Below are 16,719 nucleotides of genomic sequence, written 5' to 3'. Positions count from 1 at the left end.
AGGATGTGACATTTTTTGTAAAACCATTCTATCAATGATTGTCACTCTTCTTTTCCTATTGGCAAAGGGCTGATAAAAAAAAAGAAACTCATAGACATCCATTACTAACATTTTTTTTTTAATGATTTCCAAAGAAGCCTGGCTTTCTTTGACTCATTTATTGTGGTCTTGCGTAATAGCCCTCTGGGATTTTTGAAGATTGTTTTAAATTTAAAAATCTTGTCAACTTTTAGTGACCATGTAAATCACTCTCTTCATCATTTCCTATAGCACACGTAGACCCATCCAAAGAAGTTGACCTATGATCAGGTCATAGGTCATAGGTCAACTTTTTTCATGAAGCAAGAAAAAAAAAATCCTTTGGCAGCTTTGTGGTCTGACAGTGTTATGTTGCAATTGCAGTGAGTCCATGCTTGTCAATTCTTGCCATTGACATACAATGAATGGTTCTCAAGAGAGAGATGGGAGTTTAGTACATAGCAGTGATGCTTGAAGAGAACCAAATTGAGAACAGCACTTTGTTGTGAAGGGAAGGCCAATGACCAAATACTTCTGGTATAAGATGTTATATTAAATATTAAGGAGTAGTTTTCAGACAAGTGGCGCACTTTGCTCTGTCCTTTAGAATGGGAGAAGTCTTGTACGTAGCACTCTACATTGATGCTGCTGAGAGTCTTCTAAGGTTTAATGAGTTTATTTCTATTAATGAGGGGTCACATTGCTGCCGTGATTTGTGTTTTTCAAACACCTAGAGGCAGTCTAAAGAAGAGTTTGTCAAGGTGTCAAAGTGAATAGCTGCTGAAAGAGGTGTATGACCTGCCTTTAAAGGTGGAGACCATGGAGATGCCGCTAGGCAGTGAAACTAATAAGAAACAGATAGTTGAAAAGACAACTGAGCAGGCCATAAGTTCCTTATGGGGATTTCATTGTAAGTCAACCACCCTGAGACTGAACAATAAGAGAATACCTAAACCTAACCCTTCACCCTTTGAGCATCAAAACCATCATGCTGAATAACTCAGCAAAGGTCTTGGAGGACATCAGGAAGGTGACCACCCTCTTTGAGGACTGCTAAGTGAATGTCTCTGGAGACAGGAATTGAAGGTGCAAGAGAAGGACAAAGAGGAACCATCTTGAAAGGTTAAGCATGTATCACATGCAGACTGATTGGCTGGTATTGATCATTACTACCAATAGTCATATAAGGCTGGATTGAGGAATAGTTTGAGGTGCTGCTCATGCCAGATCCAACAACAGGCACATAGCAGAATAGCTATAGAAACCGGCGTCAACCATATCATTAAGACCCAAGATGCAGGAAAGGCCTACTTACCTTTCCTGCCGAGGCGGTCCAGCACTTAATGTGAGGTGTAAGACGGAAACAGGCAAAACATGCACCAAATTCAGTAATACAATGGCTGAAGAGGTACTTAGAAGCATATTTGCCGAGTTTGGGTCCAGCAGTCAAAGTGTGAGGCACCGTCAGAATGAGAGGGTTAAGATTCCAGCTCTGGACTGGCAGACGAATGATAGGAGCCCAAAGTAAAGACAGGGGCAGTGAAGAGTAAAGATCCAACTTCAAAGTATGAAAATCTTGAAAACTTTTTACTTTTCAAATTCAGCTGTAGGCTAACTTTGGGAGCAATTCTACACATTGGATACAGACATTTTTTTGAAAACACAAACCTGCCTTACAGTGTGTATTTTTAAAAACAAATATAAAGAGGAGCAGCAGCCTTATCGGCTATTTCTAGAAAATAATTGATTTTTACCTGAAGCGCTCAAGCAGGTGATGCTAATATAAAGCAGCAAGTTTCTATTTGAGAGCCAGAAGAATTTATGATTACAAAAGCAGCTGAAAATGTTGGCTGTTGACTGTATTACTGATAAACATAAATATTTTTTTCTGGCTGTGTTTAAATGTGTCTGTAGCTTTGATCTTTAAGCGCTACTTTAAGGATTATAAGTAACTTCATGAGAACGATATAATTTTGACAAAGGTTTTTGTTGATACATTTCCAGTCAGAGGTATGCATATGTAATGATTTAATTTTGGGTTTTTAATGATGCAACAGAACCACTTTGTTCACTGTGATTAAGAATAGCCATGGGTAACTTGCAGAGGGACATTTAAGCAAATATTTTTGGGGGTGTGTGCATTCGTTTGAGCCTTCTGATGTAATTCTGGCCCTCTGTGGGTGAGAGCAAATCGCCAATAAATCCAAACTTGTGCACACAAGTCCTATTTTTAGAAGCCATTGCTGCTGAATCATTTTATCCTGACACAAAAATGGCTCAAATGAATCATCAAAAGCCTAAAATTAAAACATTAATGTTCACAATGATTAGAACAATTAACCAAAACCGTTTAAATTAAGAGAGTAGAGAAAACAAGGAAAGAATAAGTTAATAAATTGTGTTTGTGCCCTCGTGTAAAAGTTGGTTCTCTTCGGTGTAACACTAAGATTTGCACCCATATTGAATCTTTTTTGTCACCCCTGGTCAGTCACACAGAAGGTTATGAAATGAATCCCTACATGTACGCACAGAGGCCAGAGAAATGCACTGCTACGATGGCCGAGGACGAACCGCAGAGAGGTTCGAGAAGGAGTGACGATAAAACTTTTATCAGGACTCCGGGCAAAGCTGATGCCGCACTCCCCTTAGCTCAGCAAAAGGAGCTCCTGTGACTGATAAACCCTTTATATCGTTCTCTTTTTTTGTATTTTATTTTTCTGTCTACAATATGCATTTTACCTCTCAGCCCTGTGATATTCGGCGTCGGCACAGATACAGCAACTTCGAAACAACAAAGCCGTCAGGAATGCAGCATCACAGGACACACAGGTAGCACAGAGTTAGGAATTAACAAGTAAAACGCAAACAGAAACTGAAGCATAAAGTCATTTTAAAACAGTGAAACAGCTTTTGTCAAAGGAAACAAATTTAACATACATATATGTACATAATAATTCCAGAACTGTAAGCATAAAATAGGGTCTAGAAATGTTACCTCTTCCATGTCATATTAACTTAATGTGTGTGAGGGGTGTTTAACCTCTGCTTCTGTCTTCATAGCTGTGGTGAACAAACAGTACCCTTTGGTATAGGAATGATGTGGTCCTCAGCTTGATAGTAATAATAATAATCATAGTGATGGTTTTCACCACTCCAATGTTGTTTGTCAAAGTCATAAAGAGTTAGAACTGCTACCCACTTAAGTGTCACATTTAGTACTGTCATCAAGAACAGAAAGCACCACAGTTGCAGTAATTTGATTTCCTCTCTGTCTCTGTGAGCCGACCCACACACAGAATAGCAGCTTTAGAAAGTCAGCAGACATCATGAACAGCTCTCCTCTCGTGCCGCAAGTTCTCGACATCAATGTTCTCAAAAAAAAAAAAAAAGGAGCTGCAGCAGCAACGTAAGAATAAAGTGTAAATAAAATGCTTCAGTCTCGTAGCTAATCTTCTCTCCTGGTGAGCGCTCTGTCTCAGACCCGTATATTCACCCCGTGCCGGACAAATTAGCCTCTGAGATTTATTCGCTGAGATGAGGCAGCTAGAACAGAATCGTTTTCTTTTTCTGACTTGGTGTGTGTCTGCCGTTACGCTCCGATTAAAGCGTAGTCTAAGCGTACGTGTCTCCTGATTTCAGCGCCACCAGCTCCGAGTCCTTTGTGTGGCAGCCGTTCAGATGCTCGGCGTTGCACTCGTGGTGGTACATGAAGGCCGGCACCTCGGTGATGGAGGTGGCCGTGTAGGACGTAGAGCGCATTGAGCAGTGGTCCTTCCGTCGCTGACCCCACTGGGTTTTGTACTGCATCCACTGTCTCTTCAGAGCTGCCTGCACCTAAAGTATACAGAAACAGACACACAAAAAATGTTAAAAATGCACAGGTCTTATTAGAATAAAAAAAAAGGAAAACATTTGCCCCAAATTCAACATCTTTCATTTCATTCCTCCCGTCTGCTCTACTAATGACTCCACCAGACATTTAGATTTACATCATGTGGTTTCAGTGTGGGGTTAGAGGGCAGACACCACATAACCAACATTATGTGAGAATATTAATCAAACTGACACTGATCGTAACTGATGCAGAGCCTTGCAAACATATTCGGACCACGTTTTTACACTTTTGTCACGTTACAACCACAGACTTCAATGTATTTTGTTGGGGTTTGATGAGACTAGCAGATTGTGTGATTCTGAAGGGGAAGGGAACGAATAAATGTTTTCCGGATATTTTTCTGGCTAGTAAGAATCTAAAAAAGCACAGTGTGCATTTGTGTTCAACTACCCTGCGTCAAAGCTTAAAAGGATAAACATCTTTAGCTGCATTTTGATCTGTAATTCTATTGAATGTTTCTACTCTTTCTGCACATCTACACACTGAAAATTGTCATAAGAATTCACATAACAGTTAATGTTCACCAGATTGGATGCATAGGTTCTGGTAACAGTCATTTTTAAGACTTTACGTAGATTCTCGTTTGGATTTATAACAGGGTTTTGACTGGGCCATTTTGATTAATAACTATGCTAAGCTGTAAACTATTTCTTTGTAGCTGCGGATGGATCTTTAGGGTGTCTGTCCTGTTGAAAGGACTTGTGACTAGGTTTTGCTTGGGGACAAATCAGCTTATAACAGTAGGAGTGCAACCTTTAATCCAGGCATTTTTACCATTAGTGGCATAACAAATTTGTTCCTATAACAAATACAATCTAGAAGGTATGAGCAAAAGAGCTTCCAGATTTTTGCCTAACATTTTTTAGTCGGATAAAATAACAGAGTGCAGATCTTTCCACATCGACATGTTTTGCAGCCATTTCGGTGTCAGAGAGGAACTTGAGAAATTAGTTCATTAACGGAGTCTTACTGTGAGCATCTGACACAGAAAACACTTTAATAAGCAAATGAATCAAATCTATTTTGTAGCATCTCAAAATCCATTACTACCCTGATGACTTACTGGAAGTAATCCCTGAAAACCGCTCTCTTTTGTCTTCCGTCAGTCATGCTGTTATATAAAGAAACATAATTATCTTGCAAATACAAAATTCAGCAGGGATGGTGACTGACAAGAGTCAGAGGCTTTGCTACGTAGATGGACTGACAAAGGCAGGGAAGGATTCTTGTGGATTCACTATGTTTGTTGGAAAATTGCTGCAGTCGTTAAAATACTTAAGGAGGCGACAAGTTATTTCAACCTAATCAGTGCACTGAGCAGCTTCTGACGCATTAAAAAATATTACGGACTCAACTTTTTTCACCTACCATTTGCTCTGTCTCAGCATCTCATTCACAAAGCAAACAGCACTAATGGCAAGCCCACTCAGCCATCGCTCACTTCAGGTGTTAACAATGTCTACTGTTTTGCATCAGGTTTAAGTTGCCTTTCCTCACAAATTAAATATGAACATCAGCAGAGGATGCAGAAGGTGCAATGGTGAGCGAGAGAGAGAGAGAAATGGTGTCTTACATCAAGGTCAAAGGGTCTCTGCAAAACTGCAATAACAATATCTCACTGTGTCAGAAAGGAAAGTTTAGAATGACATTTCTGAGTCATAAAGCATATTGCCAAAATTGAGAAAAAAGAAAAATATTTTACCAACATTCCTTATTTCCACTTAGTGGTGTTTGCTGCCCAATCCTTCCCTGCTGCAGAGAACAGGAAATTGGGTCAGCCTGTACACGGTTTGTGTGAGGTCAGGATTCACTTTGGGCTGAAACAAATCTGAGCCTTAGAGAGCGCCACGCAGACCCCGGAGGATTTAAAAGAGATGACAAAACTGGGTCGCTTGACCTAAACAGATTTTTGCAAAGTGACAGAGGCAGAGAGGATGAAGTGACCATTAGCCTTAAAATTAAAGAAATTTTCAGGCTACATCCATGACTCACAGTCCAGTGATCCTTACTTTAAAGCATTTGCAGTAACACAGATTTTAGCCTCTAGACAGGCATGGCGGAAACTTTGCTTTTAAATTGAAATTCTAGATAAAAGGAATCAGCGATTCATTTTATAAACACTTATGTAATAGCCTCGGCATTCTGCCTTCGACATGAACAGAGTTGACCCGCTGTTTCAGGTCCACTGTGCTTACTGTAGTTCTTCTCCTTTTAAACAGCAGATGTCTCTGCAGAGAAAATCTGGCTGCGTTCAACAAGTGGTAGCAAAATTTTAAAAAAGCATCTGGAGAAGGTAAATTCTTATATTTAAAGTTTAGCAATCCAAGTGATACTTTTAGTTATTTCAAGTTTATGTAACAATTTGCTGTGAATATTCATTCTTTCTTTCACGCTTTTGTTGAAGTCTTCTTTTAGACTGCTGTTTGCTACTTGCTGACAGGATCTGTGCTGCAGTAATGAGAGGCAGTTTGTTGGGGCAGCGGTGAGAAAGTGAGACGAACATTACACCTCTGAGTTGGAAGTAGAGATGACTGCAGAGACGAGTTGGTGAGAAGATGTGAAGTCAGAGGCAGCAAAGGCAGAATGATGATAGTTCAGTAAATGCACATTGTCATGTTAATGTGATGTAGATGATTGCCTCATGATTTCTTTTAATTAAGGCAAATGAAAGGCAGGTCTTATCTTTGAAACCACTTCACAAAATCATTTAGTGAAAATGTTGGGGTTTTTTTTCCTGGGTTTACATAATTATCCTATGAATTACTGACTTTTTTCAACCTTTAAGACAGCCAATCAAAAGTTTAGAAAAAATAAACATGCATTCATTTAATATTTGTTCTGTACCAGTATTATAATTGTAGTGGTATGGAGTGAAAGAAATATGGCTCCTTTTATGAGTAATGATGTTTTCTGCTACTGTAATATAGTTTTTTTTTTTTTTTTTTTTTTACAGTTCTTGGTATATTTTTTCTACCAGAACAATGTTATTTTGCTTCAAAAGTATCACACATCAACTTGGAGGAGCACTTATCAGTTCTCACTCGCAAAGCCCGCAGGGCTGCACTGTTACAGTGGAAAAGATAAGTCTCTTTATAAAGACTTGCTTAATGAAAGACATCTGTGCAGATATGTCATTCATGCTCATGTCATGTTTTGTGAGGACATGTTCACACTAATTAGACTCCATACTGGAGTGCGATCACACCAAAAGCTCAGTGTAAACCAGTTTGTTCAGAGCAGCACACTAATACTGGTGTGAGTCCTGTGGGTAGTACATTATCGCATAGCGATGTAATGATATTAATGAAGCTGCTTTTGTCGTAATGAGACAAAAGAGCAGCTGAGGCTTAAAGTTTCCATGTAGGACATCTTGGTTGATGACACAAACACAACTTGGAAGCTGTTTGTCTTGCTGCCTTCGCGTCACAATGGAGCCATTGATGGAACAAGGCAAGTCTGTGCGGTTTGGCCTTGAAATCAAAAAAAGTGAATTGAGCCCAGCCCCTAAAACCCTTCTCCTGATTAAGGGAGCATGAATTGGTCATTATGTGGGTGAAGGAAAACAAACCTCACTCGTTCCCCTGTGACAGGTTGTGCGCTTGCCCTTTAAACACATGCACCACACATTGTTTTCATTCAGAGAATCGTTTACATAGTTTCGGATGATTCTCCTGGCTGCTCGTGTAGGAGTTAATAGCTGACCTGTTTTACAAAATAAAGGCAGAAACCCTAACTCCACAGTAGGATGATTTTTGTCATTTGTGCCAACATCTGCTTGTTGTGTGTTTGACTGTTTTGGCCTTTCTTTTTATGAACTCAAGCCTGGTGCTTGAGTTCATAAAACAATATGTCATCGTCTAACTGAGGGACGGACTGTCAACAGGACTAGGTTTTTATTCCACAAAATATACACAGAAACGGCCGACCTCAGCTTACATTACTTTGCTGAGCTGTTCCTTCCCCATGAACTTTTTCATATTTTGTCATCTTACAACCACAAAATTCACAGCATCGTTGTGAAACAGAACAAAAGAGGAACTTTTTGTTTAACTAACAGAAATCATAACATTTGTTGAGCATGACTATATGCTAACAATATGCCAATATTTATATTTGATCAATTAGAGTTTAAAAGTTTGTTTATTTTAGTATCTTAATTCATTAAATGAAACATCTTGGATTACATTAATTACACACAGACTCTGTTAATTATGATGGTTTTTCACATGCAGCTAATGGAAACATGCTTAATAATAGAACATTACATCAGACCAGTAAAAAAAAGCTTTTTAATACAGAAATGTGTATTTAATGTAAAGTATGTTTAGTACCTGTAATAATAATTATTTATTTCAAAAGTGCTTCTGCATGAAACAGATAGGAAAATGAAACATCCATCTTTTTTCTCCTACATCACAATTAAATACTGCTCTGTTTTGTGAAAAAAAATAATAATCATTGAAGTTACTGACTATTCCATGAAAAGATGAAAACATTTTTTCCAAGGTGCAAATTCTTTAGCGAGCTGCTTGTACATCAACATCTTACTGAGAAGCAAGTTTTCAAATTACACCGTTTTGCTCCGCCAAAATCTTACACAGATGGTTGAGTTTAACTGTCTGCTCTTTGTACGCAGTTTAAGCTGCAATGCGCCAGAACAAGGTGATAAAAACCTTCAATTCGAGCTTCTTGAAGACATGGAGCTCAAAAGCGTCTTTCACTCATTCAAGCTGGAGAGCCAAGAAGTCTCCACAAGCTCATTAACCTCGTAAGCAAATGTTCATAAGAGATCTAAATCACTGGTTGGGGGAAGTGTTTGAATCCAGCTAAAGCTGTTTGTCTCTCAGCTGCCGACAGATTTAGAAAGGCTGACATGGGGATGTGAAAGGAAAGTTAATTTCCAGTTAAGCTCGGCATCCCAAACAGTCATTATATGCCTAGTCTGACTCGTCACTTGATGTGACCTTTCCGCATTAACCGCCTTCAGATTGCGTTTCTAAGGGACAAGCACCAAAATGAATTTAAAATCTAGTACAAACAAAACTTTGACCTTGTATTTAGTGTCCATGTTTCACGTGGATATATCTGCTCTTGACAGCATGTCAGATATACCGTATGTAGAAGAGATACAATCTAAAAATAAAATCCAAACATGTCTTAGCTGATGATGCCAGATGTCCCAAAATAATGCCTCAAGCAGTGAGCAGCTTTGTGGCTGAGCAGGTCTCAGGAGAACAGGTGGATGCTGACCTTTACAAAAGGGCAATTGCCCCATTCAGGACAGTCATGTCAAACATGGAACCGGATTACAAGAATTATAAAGGAACAGTCTAAAATGAGGTTAACTGATAACTAATTTATCTTCTAACCATATAGAGTAGATACACCTAGACTTTAAAAAGTTGAATTTTTAGAACTACAGACATTATTTTTTTTACAGCTTGAAGATCTTTGTTAAAGAGCCATGGACAACTCACCCAAAGAGGGGTGAGTTTTCTCCAGCAATAAGGAATACTCTGACTCTGATGTTGCCCCTCGCTCACTGTTTCAGTGCCCTACTGTGACACATGACTCTTGTTCATGTGAAAGATAATTGGATGTTTGGAAATTGTTAGTGTGAAAACTGAAGGGGCATTGTCCATTATTTTTACTATGGTAATGGGAGTGTGTGCGTGTGTGTTTTTTAAGTAAAGTTAGGATGCCTGCTAAGCCTGCTGAATTTAATTATAAATTAATTCTTGCATGACTATGCTAAGATTTAATCACAGAGATTTTTGTCTAAATTTCTTGAACTAAATAAAGTATTTTCATAGATCATTCTCATAAGTATAGGTGAATATAGTATATATAGACAGCTGCTGGATGCTAAACCAAAAGATTGTCAGAATACTAGCCCATGTTCTCTCACTCTCAAAATAACATTAAAACAACGTGACAACATTATAATAAGGATAATACAAGAGGGTATATTAGTTTATCAACAGTAATAACTGTGTTTCTTTTTTGTTGTTCATTAAAACTTTTTTCCTTGACAATTGTCCCCTGTTTCTCTTGGTATTTATACACTGTTTCATCTCCCCGCAATTGTAAATATAGCTAGTGTATTTTTGTTTTTCCTTCCTGTGCATGGAGACTTTCCTTTTGTATCCAAATCTGCCTTTCTATCGCTAGAAAGGGTTCTCCTCCTGAACTTTCCCTGACATCCATCTCTATTTTTACATGAAAACCATGGGAAAAGCACCGGTATTTACATACAAGTCTTTTTAATACAGTTTGTGTAAAATTGGGAGTGTTCCTTACCTCCCCATTGAAGAAGCAGAATATTGTTGCCACCAGCAAACCCTTAAAAAAAAAAAAAAAATCATCAATTTCCATCCATCCATCTATCTATGATCAATAAGATTTGGTTAGCATGTTCAGGACTAAAAGGACCCACTAAGGATCGAGTCATGAAATACTAGCTGCTGGACAGCAATGTCACTCTCTACTGCTAAATTAATTTTTCGTTCCCGAAGAGGATATGTGTAAAAACTGACATTTTCAAGTTTATTTGAAATTTCCACAGTGAAAAGCCTAATGGCTTCTGCCAGCACTTGACCAGAGTCGGAAGGCTAAGCTAGTTGCTAACTGGTTAAATCAAACAACTCATTTGGGTTTAAAACAACCAGAGAACTAGCTTGACAACAGGCTACTAATTCTATGCAGATCTCTCATTTATGGTAACTATGCACAGTTCTCAGTTAAACTATAACCGCACTGGAACCAGTTTAGTAAAGACCCCCTTCAGAGACAGTCTTATAGTAAGCTATCAAAGTCTGAGCTACTAGGTCATAGTAACAACAATTATTAAATTTGGTTTATTTACACAGCACTGTTTCACCATAAAGATTATCTGATGACACATTAGATCCAATTTATATCCAGAAATATATATTCAATTCAATTCATCCATATAGGGAGATTCAAAAATGTTGAGAAATGTGCTTAGAGAAGCTAAAAACACATAATGAACAAAAACCCCCAGGAATTTATATAAATCCGGTAAAAACCTCAAACCTGTTTGACACACGTGTGTCTGACCCCAACAGGAGCAACACAAGTACTATCTGAAAAGTGAGCCAAAACCTTTTCTATTGAAAATGTCAACAACAAGAGGGGAGAGTTTTACTCTGAATGCATACTGAGGTTTGGGTTCCATTTTTTAAAAAAGTGTTATTTTAATGTGACAAGCAAACTGCACTGCTTTAAATACATATATTCCCCTGATTGCTACCATAATATTTGTATGACCTGCCTGAAATGGCGTCCACTCACAATGCATTACAGCAGCTCTATCATAATTTGTAATAGTCTGCTCCTTTAACTCTGGGTTGATAAGACTACTTTATCTGGCACTTTGAGTTAGATTAATGCCGTATCTCGGCACCTACCTGATAATGCATGAGTATGTGCATGACATACTCGTAGACCTCACCGGCCAGACGGTTCTCCGGCCGCCAAGGAAATATGACAAACTGTATTCCGAGCAGGGGCACCAGGATCAGGGTGGCTCTCACCGCCTTCATGTACATGTTGGACTCTGCTCGGTGAGTGTCTCGCAACTTCGTCACCAGCACTCTTATGATATTCAGCAGGAAGAAGAGGTTAACCTAAGACAACGACGATTTTGTGTTCAAACAAATGTCACTCTGCGTCAAAAGCTGTGAATAACGACGAAGGTTTAAGTGGAAGCAGCAGACTTACAAGAAGGGCTGCCACTATGGGTCCGTGTACTGCGTAGAGCAGATGGGTCTCAACGCTCATCCAACAGCTACAGCGAGAAAAACATCTCAGTCAGAACTGCTCGCTGCCCAAGATACACACGAACACACACATTATGAAAACACATATGTGTACAGGCCGGCACGCTCTCACTCCGTCGCGCCCGACGCTACACATGTGTAAACCTCTCTGTTTATTTGCACAAGTTTTATGGAACATTACTCACTTGTCATCAAAATACTTTTTCCTCGCTACGGCGTGGATGGACACAGGCACCAGAGGAAAGCCTGGAAGGGGAAAAGACAACCATATGAGGCAGCGTTCATTCATCATCATGCATCCCTTAGCTGTGCTAAGCTAAGCTTCTTTAGAATATATGGTGTTGCTTTATAAAATATCTCTGAAACATTTGCTTAGTTACATCTTCCAATCCTAATTTTGTTTCATTGGTAACAAATGAAAAGCCACATGGAGTATTTTCAGTGACATTTCAGTCTAATTTGAAATTCTTCCAGAGGAGACTAGGCTCAGTTTTTTTTTAAAACTTCTTTTCTGGACACAAACACAAAAATCCTCGTGTCGTTTATTTTCACACACCAACCGCATTCTGCAACAGATCAACTGCAGATGGAGCTGAAAAAAAGACTTTTCTTTAGCCACATGCACAAAATCATGCAGTTTGCAAATCCCTTTAATTTGTTCACCTTTTGTTGCACTGAAACCACAAACTTTAATGTGTCCTATTGTAAGTCTGTAAATGTAGCTCATCATTGTGAAGTAGAAACAAATAGTTGGTGGTTATTGGTATTGGACTCATTTATGTCAAGTCTACAAAGTAAAATACACTGCAGTTTGTAGTTGCGACAAGACAAAATATGAGAAGGGTCAAAGGTTATGGACACTTTAATAAGGCATTATGCACACTTCTCAGAAAACGTGGCCTAAAGGACTTGAATATTTAAAATGGTGACAATTGTTGGACACACTGGTTCAAAAAAGGGGGGAAAAAACAACTTAAGTCAAATTAACCCACCAGAGGGCTTATAAAGCTGTTAGCCTGTCCACAATCTGACATTCTGTGTCAAAAACCAGAAACTGCAGTTATAATTCTAAATCCTGTACGTTTTTATGAAACAGCCTTATGACAGTTTTCTGTCAGCATTGATGACACAACAATGCACTTTGTACGCACACACACACAAACACACACACGCCAACTCACCCCAGCCCAGTAGGTAGTACCAGTGCAGGTGCTGCTCCTCTGCAAACACAGCTACCACGATGAGTGTGTGCAGGTAAATCCCCTCACAGAGCATCCAGAAATAGTTGCAGCCCAACATGTACATGTGGAAGAAGTGCAGAACCTTGCAGCTAACCTGCAGGGAGGGGATAAAATACAATAATTGATTATTTGTTGTACTTTTGCTTTCACAAATACTCCCACCTACTTTGCATTTTCACATGATATTTTATTGAGATTTTCCCAGGAAGACGAGCACAAAGTAAAGTTTAATTGTGAAGAAGGAGGAAAATTTTCCTTTTTTTTATTTCTGCAGATTTTCGTATTTTGAACCTAAAACACATTTCATTTACTTTGACAAAGTGTGAAGTCTCGGAGAAATTAATATTTTTGCAGATTTGTATATATGTATTTTGCAGCATCTGTATAAAAAGGATTCAGTTTGAGCACTCCTAACATCATCTCAGCATGACATCAAAAAAAAAAGAAAAAAGAAATGATCTAATGGGATGTTTCATTGCTTTTGGCAGACAATCATTAGGAGGCATTATGCTTCCTGGGCTGAAAAGACATTTATTCATTTACCCCCTTTGGAGGTGAGCTGAGTTGAAAATGGTGAATTTTGCTCTAAAGTCAGAGGCATCTGTGATTGTGTTTGTTGAACGATACAAAAATAATTGAAAAAAGTAGCTTATAGAGAACTACGTGGTTATATACTACTTATGAAACCACCGCTGCAATGCAACAAAAATGACAGCACATCTCATTATGGTTTCTGTTCCTTGATTAAGTCATTACATTAAGAAGTGATGACTTTAATGATATATTATTATCATGTCAATCTCATCAAACCACAGCCTGCTAATGTTATAATTATCGACACACTTGTGGATGTGCTACAAGTCGTAGTTCTTCTATCGACTGTAAAAAAGAGCAAAATGACTGAATGTGCTGAAAATCTTCCTCACTCACTCATTTTCTGAAATCACTTAATCCTGCTCAGGGTTGTGTGGGGACTGGAGCTGATCTCAGCCGAGAGGCGGCGTGCATGCAGGACAGCTTGCCAGCCCATGTCATGGCCGACACACAAAATAAACAACCATGCTCACTGTCACTCACGCCGAAAGGCACATTTGAGTCACCAGGAAATGTAACTTGGCTGTTTTTTTGGGCAAAAAGCTGCAGAAAATCTACCATCTTACAAAACTTTCCATCATGGAAAGTCTTCTATAACAAAGCAAAGAGCCCTTGAAAAATAAATAAACGCAATCATATTTTAGCTAACGCTAGTCGGTGATTTGAGGTCTCAGCAAGCGAGTACTTTTAAGTAGTTTCAAATGAATTGGCGTTTTCATTTCATTGACACGTTTGACAGAATTTTCATAGCTGATGTAAGTATCTTCCTAAAACTGATGTGGTTTCAAAGTACATCATTAAACTCAGAGGTGCCACAAAGCTCTGTCCTAGGCACCCACCATATAAGTGTTTAATTTGTCAAGTTGTCAAGCTAGTTTAGCGTAATACAATAGCTTATTGTACTGTACTTCATTCAATAAAAAAACTGAATAAGTAAATTCCATTCTTTGCTTTTAAAATGTTTCCCCAAAACAGACAAGGGCTTGACTCATCATCATATCTGCATCATAGTGTTAAAACTCCAAACTTTTTATAGGAGCACTGTATACCAAGGTCTGAAAGGTTTTGGTTGTAAAAGACCCGGCAATAAATTATCTAGCTCTCCTTTGTGTTCAATCTCCTCCCGGGTTCGACAGAAGCTTTGAGGCTGAGATCCTCTACAATGCTTGCAGGCCAAACCAGACTTTGTAGCACCACACCACAGAAAATAGAAAACGCATGTTTTCTTTGTAAGAGCAAATCTTTCCTAGAATCTACTGTTCCTAAATCACAACCTCCAAAAGCAGGCTCATTCATCTCACAGGGGCAGCGATTAATTTCAAAATGTTTCCCAACAGGCGCATTTGACTCCAAGCCGTTGCTACTCCTGATTTCTCTTTCTGCGTGTTTTTCAGAAGCAGAGCCGCAGTGACTAATTTCGTTTTTGACATGCAGCGGCAAAACTTGACCATGCTACATGGGAGAGTAACAGATTCAACGAAAACCTCTTTTTCACAAATTTCGACAGCGAGGGATTTAAAAAGGGGAGCCACCACATGCAGCACCTATCATTATCAATGTGAGGAAACATTGACGACGAAGTTTGTCAGTGTTTTCTGCTTCTTGGATCCATTTATGAAGCTTATGTGTTGCGGAGATTTGCAGAAGTCGAGCAGCAGCATATTCAGAAAACTACTCAGTTCCAGCTGCAGCCTCTGCAGTCTCCAGTGTTTCTAATTGTTGTTTCGTTTCAGGAGAGAGATGCTTTAGATGGGATTGGGGAGGAACGTGAGCCAAATTCTGCATTCCCATCTCTTTGAGAAGCGCTTTGATCGTCTGAACTACTTTTTTGAACCACTTTAGCTAAATGTTCACATCCACATTGTTGAGGCACGTTTTTCTCCTTTTTAAAGTCTTAACCGAGGGTTCTAGGACACATCTCATCAGGTTTCATTAACCTGGAGAATATTGATTGTATGCAGTTTTATTTGGGTCAAAACAAAAGCGAAGATGATATAATTCTTTTTTCATATTTGGAGAAAATTCTGCCAAACCTTTTGAGAGGCAGGCGCAGTGGGCATTTGGCTACTGGGGCTTCCGTTGTTTTGATTTCCAAGGACGAATAGACAAATTTATGTTCAACCCTGATAGCGAGACATTCCTACATGACAGATTTATTACCTCTGCCTAAGCAGACCTCGGAGTTCCACACACTTCACATCAGCTTTCAGTGAAGCTGCAAAACTCCAAGAGTAGAAAAGAATGGAATGTAGAAACCTAACGCTCATTGGTGTGTAACTGAGGAGAGACTACATTTAACTTGCTAGCGTGGCACAATAAATATATCAATACTGTTATGCGTCATAGGTTTATATTTCATTTCGCCTGGTATAATAATGTTTTACTTCAGGAAAGTGTAAGCGATTTCATTTCAAATGCTGTCCTCTTTCGGTAAGGTATGTAGTAGCTGAACGGACGTCATTCGTAAAAGCATTATATAAATAATATATATAAAATAGTACATGTATAAAAATAAACCTATGTAGATTTAAATTTATTCATCTTTCAAACTGATTTTTTTCAAACCAGATGTTTTCATTCACTGTATAAAAGCACACATTTTTTCCACACCAACTTAGATGAAATTTGACTGAACTTTTCCTGTTTTAGGTCAGAATTGGTCAGTTTGTAGACTGTCTTGCTCTGACCACAATTTGTTCATGGGATTGAGATCTGGCCTTTGCGATGACTCCTACAAAACATTGACTTTCTTGTCTCTGAGCCACTTTATAACTAAACTTATGGTCAATGTTGGCCCAGAACATGTGAAAGAATAGATTTTTTTTTTTTTTTTATCAAGGGTGAGCTAAATGTTTTCTACGTTTACCTAAGTTTTACTCTTGGTCTAGGTAGCTTATGTTTCTCTGCTGTCAAGTCTTGACAATAAACTTTCCTGGTCTTAGCTCATTACGAGTAAAGTATCATTGCTTGTTCGTTGTTTTACAACAATCCCCATGTCATGCAAGCTTTTTTTTATGTGGTCAAAGTCCTATCTGGTCCATGTGTTGAGATGTTGCTTTAATATTTCCATATACTTATAATTCCATCTATTCTGTAATGTGCAGCAGTCCCTCTTGCTGCAAATCAGACACACAAGATGATGCTAAGCAAGTAAACTCTATAAACGTCT

General features: G+C 38.7%; 1 protein-coding gene across 2 annotated transcripts in view; it reads right to left on the bottom strand.

The window, feature by feature from the left end:
- Window positions 1-1,590: 1,590 nt before the first annotated feature.
- calcr (calcitonin receptor) overlaps window positions 1,591-16,719 on the bottom strand; it is a 65,826-nt gene continuing 50,697 nt past the window's right edge. For both annotated transcript variants that reach the window (XM_023345343.1, XM_023345342.1), the window contains 6 exons: window positions 12,897-13,050; window positions 11,901-11,961; window positions 11,657-11,723; window positions 11,344-11,562; window positions 10,214-10,255; window positions 1,591-3,852 (listed from right to left, as the gene is read on the bottom strand). In XM_023345343.1, the coding sequence (XP_023201111.1) occupies window positions 3,631-3,852; window positions 10,214-10,255; window positions 11,344-11,562; window positions 11,657-11,723; window positions 11,901-11,961; window positions 12,897-13,050 (765 nt within the window). In that variant the 3' untranslated portion in view covers window positions 1,591-3,630. The remainder of the gene's footprint in view (window positions 3,853-10,213; window positions 10,256-11,343; window positions 11,563-11,656; window positions 11,724-11,900; window positions 11,962-12,896; window positions 13,051-16,719) is intronic.

The sequence above is a fragment of the Xiphophorus maculatus genome, chromosome 13, assembly GCF_002775205.1.
Source record: "Xiphophorus maculatus strain JP 163 A chromosome 13, X_maculatus-5.0-male, whole genome shotgun sequence".
Classification (NCBI taxonomy): domain Eukaryota; kingdom Metazoa; phylum Chordata; class Actinopteri; order Cyprinodontiformes; family Poeciliidae; genus Xiphophorus; species Xiphophorus maculatus.
The sequence above is the reverse complement of the archived record's forward strand: the minus strand, read 5'-3'. Positions and strand labels throughout refer to the sequence as shown.